This window comes from Brassica napus, chromosome C2, assembly GCF_020379485.1.
Source record: "Brassica napus cultivar Da-Ae chromosome C2, Da-Ae, whole genome shotgun sequence".
NCBI lineage: Eukaryota > Viridiplantae > Streptophyta > Magnoliopsida > Brassicales > Brassicaceae > Brassica > Brassica napus.
In genome coordinates this window covers 18,823,345-18,834,089 of record NC_063445.1, presented here as the reverse complement: position 1 = coordinate 18,834,089, position 10,745 = coordinate 18,823,345, and the positions used below count along the sequence as shown (strand labels likewise).

Genomic DNA, 10,745 nt, shown 5'->3' with positions numbered 1-10,745 from the left:
ATGTTTTTTCTTCATTAATATTTAATTATATACTGTTTTATATCTTAATTTTTATAATAAAAATATTATTTAAAGATAACAACACAGCATATAAGTATTATCTTACTTTTTAGAAATATAAAAGATTATTTCAAGGTAACAACAAAATATATGAGAATTATCTTTTTAGAAATTTAATATTATTAATATAAAATTCGTTTTTAATTAAATTATTATATAAAAAATTTTACTAAGGGTAACAACGACATTGACCAGTCTAACTTTTAACGTGAGAGCATGTTTTTTCTTCATTAATATTTAATTATAAACTGTTTTATATCTTAATTTTTATAATAAAAATATTATTTAAAGATAACAACACAGCATATAAGTATTATCTTATTTTTTAGAAATATAAAAGATTATTTCAAGATAACAACAAAATATATGAGAATTATCTTTTTAGAAATTTAATATTATTAATATAAAATTCGTTTTTAATTAAATTATTATATATAAAATTTTATTAAGGGTAACAATTATTTCAAGATAACAACAAAATATATGAGAATTATCTTTTTAGAAATTTAATATTCTTAATATAAAATTCGTTTTTAATTAAATTATTATATATAAAATTTTATTAAGGATAACAACAACATTAATCAGTCTAACTTTTAACGTGAGAGCTCGATTCCGAAAATTTACTTCGCAATAATAGTATAGATAAGAAATACTAACAAACCCTAATCTAACGATATGAAAGTTATTAACAAAGATCATAAAGCCCAACACTAATCATAAGCCCAACAAGTAAATACAACTACACTGAATGCATTAGATGCGCTGATTCAGTAAAGACGAGATCGTGTAAAGATGCGCTGCATCAGTATCATTATTACAAGATGCTTAATCAAAACACGACATACGAAAGTATTATACATTTTCATCATGGGCGTCTGAAATCTCTACGCGTCGTATACAGGCATACGGAGCTTAATCAATTCACGACATATCGGACATGTCTTGCATTTCTTGCAGCACGTGCTGAAACACACAAAAACGACACGAACATTGTACAAGATGGTATTCCAAGAAAACACAAAATGGTCTACACTTCTAATTAGCAAAATACAATTTAAGACTACTGGATACATTAAAAGTATCGGTGGTATGTGCTAGTTTGTGTCACAATGCAGGTTATTTGGCTGTAAAGACAAAATGTATTGACACAAAGTCATGTTTGAACCAGTGCTAGTTTTGATAAACAACTTTTTGGAATGACAATAGCAATAGTACTTATTGAAACATGTCATTTTAGATGTTTACTAAGAGCAAACAATGCGGTTTAAGGGGGGCAGAGAAAAAGAAGAAAGAAGCAAACAAAAGGAATGTTGGTTTACCTGCAGAGGACGTAATGTTTACATGGGAGTAGAACCATGTTGACCGGATTCTCAAAGCAAACTTTGCAAAGATTCTTCTCCTGCTGGCTGCTATCTGTTTGCTCACTCAATGCATCTTTTGGTGAGAATGTGTTGTATCTGAAAACATATGGAGCAAAACATTGTGTATAAGTGAAAAAAGCTATCTTGTTTTGTTACCAAACGATTTCAGCTTTACCCGGTAGTTTCTCCACTGTGGAGCCTAACTTGTTCCTCCTTATTTCCTTCATTGATAGACCAACAGCCAAGTAATCTGTTAATTTACCATATGAGAATGATTAGTTCTTCTTGTTGTCACCAGAGATTCCCATTACTCAGTTTGTTTGTACCTTTTACAATGTTGAAAGAATCTCAGGAATACACGAGCCGATGATCTCGCCAAATATCTTCCATAAGGACCACCAACATTATAAATCCACAAGACAGATTTCGAGAACGAGATATATGTAACAGAAAGCACCACAGCTCCTTGTAGCAGAAAAAGAGGTACAAACAGAACTAAAACCGGAATTTTTTTGGGAGAAGCAGGTGTTCCCTAGCAATTAGATAAAAGAGAATTAGCTCAAACACGTGCAAAAAGATATGATGGACTTGTTTCTGTAAAATGTGTACCTCTAAGCTCAAGAAAAGGATGAATTGAAGGGTAATAAATGGGATTTTCATTACATATCCACCGATATCTAGGAGACCGCATTCTATGTTGCTGTCCTCATCCCCATATCTTACTCCCATTGAAGATGAGCTAGGTATGTGTGAATCACTATGGATTGACCGTTTCCTCCACTTTGCGCAGAGAAACCCAAATAACTCTGCTATGCTGTAGATTGAGAAGAAAAAATATTGTTCACACTACTGGAAGAGGATATTTAAGAAAGACTTTACGAAGAAAAATTTAGTTTACCCAAAGTTTATAGATAAGTCCCACAATTCCAACGCAGCTGTATAACAGATTCAGAAACAAAAGAAACAGACTGAGACTTGGCAGTGATATTAACATAGAAAGATGGTAACAAAAAACAATCTTTCATCAATTAGTAAATGTGCAACATACCACGTGATTTAACAAGAGTGAAGGTTATGGCAGCAATAAAGGAAACCATCCATATGGAAACCCATGTGTACTACAAAAGTAAATAAACAATGTAAGAAGCAAATTAACAAAGGTTAAAGAACAAATGAAACCAAATTTTGGGACACTCAAAGAGAATAACCAACTTACGAGAAGTGGTTCATCACTCATAGTTTCCTCATTTCTAGGCATGCGTGTCAAACACTTTCTGCAGGAGAAGTTGCATGTCAGTCATCACTAAGGGAAAAAGTCTAGATGACAAAAACCAAAACCTTAAAACTTTGATGAAATACCTGAGATTAACAACCAAAATGGCTACCTCGAAAGAAAGCAAGGGTAAGAAGACAAACGTTAAGTCAACATCTGCAAGAGAGGGAAACAAACCATTCATATATACCGTTTGATTAAAGAGTATTAGTAAAATGGTGGGAAAAAAATACCATATTTATCTTCAAGATGTAGAAAGAGAAGGATCTCAAAAGCAACAAGCAGTGGCGTTGCCATGACATATTGAAAAGGAGTCCACTGCAACAAGACCAGAACTTAAACAGGTTACAAGCAGCCCTGGCAAACTAAGATTAAAAGGGTAATAATCATACATTCTCATCATGAGGCATCGGTGGAGAAGGCAACGAGCATCTACCACGCGAAATGATAGCATGACACAGCCACCACAAGGGTGTAAATACAAACCTGCAAAAAACAGAATCAAAGGAGAGTCCAACAAGTCTTGATCCTTAAGGATGACTAAAGAAGATTCACTAAAGACTTAGTCAACAGAAGCCAAGTCATCAAAAGATAAGAACTGACCACCATGAGTGAGAAAGGAGATGATCAAGCTTGAGAGCAATAAGAAGCGTGAAGGAGAAGATGAAACCATTGGCGGAGACCGCTTGAAACGACTTCCAAACTCTTTTCCATCTCATTACTCTCCCCGGCACCAACATCACGAAACTGTGAATCAGTCAGAGAGACACTTGTTTGTTTACAGAGTTCGAATTCAAGATCTGGTTGTGGGAAAGTTGAGATTTTTTAGTGGAAATTTTCGAGAGTCAACACTCAGGAGAGCAGATTGTACAAAAGCAAATTTCCCAATAGTACCATTTTACTTTTATGTTAATAATATTTAAGTCTTAACGCTTAGTCAGAAACTTCTTTCCCAGGAAAAGCTTCTTTCCAAGAAAAACCTTCTTTCCCAATAATATTTTAACTCTTAACGTTATTCAATCGTCAATCAATATATAAAAACTAGGGTCAGCCGTAGGATATACTTTATTTGTGATATAGTTTATTATTTTTTGTATGATTTTGTGGTTTGTGTTTTAAGTTTGCATTTGCAAGAAATGTGTATGATACACTACAAAAAATATCATATTACATCACATAAATAGTAGAAAAACAAAAGATATCAATTTGAAACACTTATTAATAAATGATACAAAATATTTGTTTTAACATCAATTATTGTAATTGATGTTATTTACTTATCTTTATCTATATTAATCTTTGTTAAGCAAGTAAAGATAAATTAAAAGATATATTGTATTTTTGTATAGGTGTAAAAATATGCAGTTTACTCTAAGCTAAAATAATTTTAATTTTTACTATTGTTTATGTTGTTCTTATTATAAATCATAGGTTTGATAAATTTGATAAAAAGTTTTTATTTTTTTCATTAATGTAATTATTTTACATTTTTAGTGTTTGTTATATTTTTATTATACAAGTAAGTAAATAAAAATACTTGTTACTACAATTGAAATTCAATACATAAATTATGAATTATTTTTTATTCTTATATATTTGTTTTTGAATGTGTTGGTACTTTTTTATACATTTTTAAACCTATTGATTTAGATAATGTGAAAATGAATCAATTTACAATTTGTTTTCTAAAGTTAGTTATATAACATAGCAATCTAGAATTGATTATTTACGTATATACAAATTTTATTAAAAAAATTATCAATTAAACCATTTCATCCAAACTTTTATCAAATAAACCATATGAAGCCAAGGTCATACTACATTTTCAGATTAAGTAACACTCATTCATTAAAGCATGATTTTTAAAAATTATATTACTATGAATTTAATAATCCCTTATAGTCTATTACTATAATATAAAGCTGTAAAAATAGATTCAAACCAATAGTTACTTTAAAATCATAATATGTAGATTTCAATGCTACAAAAGATAATATATCTTTACGTTAATGGAATTTAAACCAATATATTTTTTTAGTTAAGTTCATAAAGAACTTTTTGAAGCATATAAATATTTGTATCAGTTAGATTGACTCAAGTTGACCAAAATTTTCCACGATTTCTCCATCCACGGATACTGAAAATTTCTCTCGGAGATTCTTGACAGTTTACATAACCAATGATATATATGATCAGTTAATCACATATACAAAAGGCTGATTAAAGAGTATAAAACCTTGGTAGTTATAATTTTAAGCTTATATAGCTTTCCGAAGGTGATGATGTACTTTTTTTTCTAATCACTTTCTATTTTTGTCACAAAATAAGCTTCTTAAATTATTCATAAACTTTGAGATGAATTCTACGAAGGCATGTATGGTAGTGGCGAGTGTTATGAAAGTATTCAAATACTAATCAGGAGTTTCTTAGTTGTACTTTGTTGTCCAAAAGGTTAACAATAATGATATATAAGAAATAATATACACAAAAATGTCGACTCATTAAGGTATTCAAAGAAATTTTTTTTGTTTCTTTGCCTGACGAATATTAATCTCAGCCAAATACGCAAACCTACTATGACTTGGGTTTCATTACTATGGCTTTAAAATCTTTTAACATCTCCTTAGCATTCATCATAGAGATATGTATGATGTCATTAATCCTCATGCTCGTTTGTTTCTTCAACTCATGCTTCTGACTTGGTTTTCATTTTTCATGTCTTAATATTTGTTGCTTAATCCATAAACTTATTCTTTCAATGATGATATGAACAGACGTATCTGTTTTTTTAATAGAGTAGATAACTTCTGTGTGGATTTATTTCCTACATCTTTTCGCCATCTTTTTGAGCTTAGCAACCATATTTTTTAAGCTCTTTTCATGCTGCCTTCGACATGATTTTGCATTCCCACTTTCAGCTACATAGACGCAGTTGTTGTATGTTCATGTAGTTCACCTTCAACAATTATTTCTAGGCCATACTTTTCCCAGCGTCCTCTAGCTTCGTCCAACACTTCTTGCTTGCTTGTTCTTTTTTTTTTTTTAACACATCCTGCTCTCTTTTTCTTCTCGCTTCATCCTCAGCCCAATCCCTGCAAACATCAATACCAAATTAGCAAATGACTTGCAGAGCAGATGTCTCTAACTTTGTTTCGTCAGATTCTTAGTATAAAAGCCTTTTCGAAGAATGTGAGGAAAGTTTTCAACTTGTGTGTTTCTAAATAACTCACTGTGGAGTCTAACACTGTAATCTATGGTAGCCTTTTTGGAAGAGAAGTTTTAATCTATGGATTTCAAGCCAGATAAATAATTGATCACAACTTTGGAACAAACAAAGGGAAAAGAAGCATACCTTATATGGAGCAAGTTCCTTGTTCTCTTGGCAATATAATTTTCATATTCGTCTTTACTGGAATAGTACAATCGTCTAAGAACAATATTATTTTCTTGTTTGAGCTGTTCTTGCTGTCCATTGTTTCATACTTGGCTCTCTTCTTACAACAACGTGGCTTAAACATGTTCTTCACATCATTATCCTTACTACAAATACACAAATACAGAACATTAGTGAATCACTCTAATCTTACAATCATGACTTCAAGCACCATTAAAGCTGTTATTCTACCTGGATGAACCCACCTTTGTTATCTCAGTCCATCTACTCTCAAACACTCAAAGTGCCTGAAAACACACATATAAACTCAAACACAAAACAAACATCATCTCCATATATGATAGCCTGTAAGTGAATTCTACCTAACAAAAAGCATATTTAGAAGACCAACCTCCTCACTTGAAATCATAGTTTAAAGTCTGTATACCATCTGCAAACAAAAGATAGTAGCCTGATTTATAAATACTCTTATGGTTCTAACAAAAAGCATAAAGATCTTGGTTGCATAAACATATTAATTAACATAACTATTTTTAGCAGTTGGATTGACTCAAATTGACCAACCTTCTCCACGATTTCTCTGTCGACAGGAACTGAATATCTCTAGCAGAGGTTCTTGACAGAAACGACCGTGAGAGGCGTTACATGGTTAGATCCTGTATGATGGTGATGATGATTCAGCGGCAAAGGAGCTTGGATGGCCAACATGAACGCATAGACTAATTGCATATGAACAATCAATATGAAAATGATGGTAACGGGATGAAAGCTCACCTTTTTATAGCTGGAGATCACTGCCTTGTAGAGAGGGAATATGCATTGATTGAGTGATGGATCAATGCATCTCGTAATGGTTGGAGGAGAAGAATCTCATACGAAACGACACCAACGAAGCTCGACCCACAGACTCTTTACAAAGACCGTCTCAGACAACCTTTCCAAACCTCCATTGTTGTTTGAACCCTAGAAACCCAAACGTTAACAGACGTGGAGAGACGGAAGTGAGAAGGAGAAGGTAAAATGGCATGTAAACACGTCATATACATAGGTAACGATAAAGCCCATCCCCAGCCTCGATTGCGCAACGGTTAAAGCCCACCAGATACCTAAATAAATGATACGATACGTTTTGGTTTCAAGGAACACGTGTTGCAACGCCAGGAGATGACTTAACGACGTGGAATCCTAGGTGGTGTGTTAAGGAGTGATTAAACAGTACTTTATATATAAACTAGGGCCAGCCCGTCCTACGGGCGGGAAGTTATAATAAAAGTTGTTTTATATTAATTTATGAAGTATCTAAAAATTATTATAGATAAAATTATTATAAATAAACAAATTATGAAAAAATTATGAGATCAAAATAATAAATATTTTGTTTTGAATTATAACAACACAACAGTAACCTTCAACGTTCTTTGATAAATAGCATTATATTTTTAATATTTATTTTATTTTTAAGTGTTTAGTTTGATAATATATAGTAATAATATATAGTACTCACTATTTATTATTATATAAGTGTTTAGTTTTATAATATATAGTAATCATTATTTATTATTATCTATTTATTTGACTATTTACTTTAAAAAGCGAAAAAGTTAAAATTATTAAAAATTAAGTTTTAAAGAAATTATTAATTTTATTTTTAATAGTTTTTTAATTTAACTATTGTAATAGTTAAAATTAAGTTTTTTTTAAATTGCTTGGTGAGTTTAATGAAGTTATAAGTAATAATTAATAAGTAGTGCGAAGTTTAGATTACATAAAAAATTAAAGGAGATCATTGCTATTTAAAACTATACATGTTTGTTTGAGTCTTATGTATATATTATTAGGATGCTTGAAAATAAAAAAAAAATCACATAATCTCAGTAACTCATGATTAGAGTTTTAAAAATAAATGGTACTTGGTATAGTATACTTCTTACACTTTATTATATATATAATTAACTTATTATATATATCAAATAATATTTTTTTGTTATATATTCTGATTTCATTTACAATAAATTATTTATATATAACATGCTAAAATATTTTTATTATAATTTTGGATCAGATATATATTTATTTAATCAGATTTATTCTTTTAAATAAGAAATTTGTAAACTTAAAATGTTAGAAAGTAAATATATTAGTATAAGTAAATTTATTTACTATATTATTTAATAATTATTTTTAATATATGATCTATTGTAAAATGAAAATGAGTATTTGTATTTTTCAATTTATTCACATATATTAAATTATTAAACATTGAAAAACATTTTGGTTATTTTTCAAATATATATATATATATATATATATATATATATATATATATATATATATATATGTAAATTGAATCTTATAATGATATGGTATACATCAGGAAGAGGATAACATTTGTCACCGAATTTAAAGTTATTTTTAAATATAATATGATTTTAAATGTTTAAATTATAAATATATTAGTAGAATTTATTTATATAGATTTATTTCAAATATTTAATATGTAGATATAAATAAAAATATGAAAATGTTATGGCTTATATGGGAAAAAATCAATGTGAGTAATTTATTACAGTAAAGAGAAAAAACGAAGAGAGTTTCATTTTGGGATAAATATTAATCCAATTTCGTCTTTATCTCCAATTTCAAATCAATCACGAACCCTTTTATCTTTTTCAAATCACAGCGAGGGAGGTGCTGCAGGAATGATCAAAGTAAGTTACTCTTTTTCCAATACTGTTACATAGAATATGATTACTTTCTAATAATATGGTCTTATGAACTTGGTTTCTCGGCTGTAGCTTGCTTCTGATGCAGTATTTGGAACAGATCAAACCTTGTTTTGAAACTTCTTGGAACAGAGAGATCAATCCAAGCTCTCGATTGTAAAACTTCAGCCCACTAAAAAGTTTTGGTTCCTGCAGAATGAAACCATTTTAGACGATAGTTTGTTAAGTATGTTGTAATATAGAGAGAATCACAGAGATAGACGAATCAAACCTTGTTCAAAGCTCTTTGTCTTCCAGTAAAAGGTCCTTCACTACAAGAAAACAACGGCATACTGAGGGAAAAAATCGTCGGTATGTCGTCGGAATAACGCTATTCCGACGACATACCGACGAAAAAAATCCTCGGAAATAACTCCTCGGAAATTCATATTTCCTCGGAAATCCCTCGGAAATTTCCGACGGAATTCCGAGGAAACCCTATTTCCTCGGAATTTCCGAGGACCACAAGTTCGTCGGAAATTCCTCGGAATATTCCGAGGAAGATGTCGTCGGAATATTCCGAGGGATAAACTTCCTCGGAATATTTCCAAAATTAAAAAAAAAAATTATAAATTTATTTTTTTAAATTGAAATTCGAAAATATAAAATTAAAACTGAAATAGAAAACATATTTAAAATACAAAAAATAATAAAATAGTTTTTATAAATAAAAAAATGTTTTATAAATACAAAATTAGTTTTAATAAATATGAAATCATCTTTTTATAAATACAAAATAGTTTTTATAAATACAAAAAATAATAAAAGAGTGTTTATAAATCAAAAAATGTTTTATAAATACAAAATTAGTTTTATAAATATAAATATTTTTATAGATATGAAATCATCTTTTTATAAATACAAAATAGTTTTTATAAATACAAAAAACAATAAAATAGTGTTTTTAAATCAAAAAAAATATTTTATAAATACAAAATTAATTTTAAAATATGAAATCATCTTTTATAAATCCAAAAATCGAATTTATATACAAAGAACGGTTTGTATATTTAAAAATAGTTTTTATAAATACAAAAATAAAAAAATAGTGTTTATAAATCAAAAAATGTTTTATAAATACAAAATTAGTTTTAATAAATATAAATATTTTAATAAATATGAAATCATCTTTTATAAATCCAAAAATCGAATTTATATACAAAAAACGTTTTGTAAAATCGAATTTATATAGAAAAAACGTTTTGTAAATACAAAAATAATGAACAATTTATAAAAAAAGTTCTAAATCAATTCAACACAACCAAATCACAATTCTAAACCTATTACACAACAAATCACAATCCTAACCAATCACCCTAACAAAAATCTATCAAAAACCTTCTAAAATCATCAAATCTACTTAAAAACCTAACAAATAGGACCTAAGAGAGTGGGATAGGGTCCTTACATGATTTGCAAGGGAATGGAAAGGATTCGCCGGAGAGATCATCGCAAGAGAAGGTGGAGAACGCCGGAAGGAGAGAGAGATCGCCGGAGAGGAAGAAGAGAGAAATGGGGAAGAAGAGAGAAATGGGGAAGAAGATGCGTTTCAAGTTTATAAAACCTTGGGTCCGACGGATATTTTCCGTCGGAATTCCCTCAGTATTTCAATTTCAATTTTCGCGAAATATTTGGCGGCTTGTTTGCCCGGTTAAATGAAAATATTCCGAGGAAATTCCGACGGCCACTTAAATATCCGTCGGAATTTCCTCGGAATATTTTCATTAATTCGAGGAAAAAAATATCCTGTGCATGTATTTCTATTAATTTATATTGTTCCTCGGAATTTCCTCGGAATATTCCGAGGAAATACCGAGGAACTAGTGTTTGGGGTTTCAAAACATCAATTTTTTTTTTATAAACGCATCGATCGATGTATATATATTCAAAAA

The 10,745-nt window shown here is 29.7% G+C and overlaps 1 protein-coding gene and 1 long non-coding RNA gene across 6 annotated transcripts; both read right to left on the bottom strand.

Annotated features, from left to right (window-relative positions):
• Positions 1-756: 756 nt before the first annotated feature.
• On the bottom strand, positions 757-3,602 carry BNAC02G18630D. 2 transcript variants are annotated; one of them, XM_048748543.1, is made up of 12 exons: positions 3,301-3,602; positions 3,090-3,183; positions 2,931-3,015; positions 2,784-2,853; positions 2,641-2,698; positions 2,473-2,542; positions 2,323-2,359; positions 2,034-2,238; positions 1,751-1,956; positions 1,600-1,665; positions 1,383-1,520; positions 757-1,026 (listed from the first exon to the last, which is right to left on the bottom strand). In XM_048748543.1, the coding sequence occupies exons 1-12, from the start codon at positions 3,435-3,437 to the stop codon at positions 948-950; spliced, it is 1,245 nt and encodes a 414-aa protein (XP_048604500.1). In that variant the 5' UTR covers positions 3,438-3,602; the 3' UTR covers positions 757-947. The 2 variants fall into 2 exon arrangements, with proteins under 2 accessions (XP_048604500.1, XP_013652731.1); XM_013797277.3 differs by having other exon boundaries at positions 1,600-1,674; positions 3,301-3,601.
• A 1,821-nt stretch (positions 3,603-5,423) lies between these two features.
• On the bottom strand, positions 5,424-7,167 carry LOC106357598. Of its 4 annotated transcripts, XR_007319916.1 has the most exons (6): positions 6,866-7,152; positions 6,656-6,747; positions 6,483-6,521; positions 6,323-6,378; positions 6,050-6,237; positions 5,424-5,789 (listed from the first exon to the last, which is right to left on the bottom strand). It is a non-coding gene; the product is annotated as an uncharacterized LOC106357598 (long non-coding RNA). The 4 variants fall into 4 exon arrangements; XR_001272312.3 differs by having other exon boundaries at positions 6,323-6,521; positions 6,656-6,783; positions 6,866-7,167; XR_007319915.1 differs by having other exon boundaries at positions 6,337-6,521; positions 6,866-7,160.
• Positions 7,168-10,745: the final 3,578 nt, after the last annotated feature.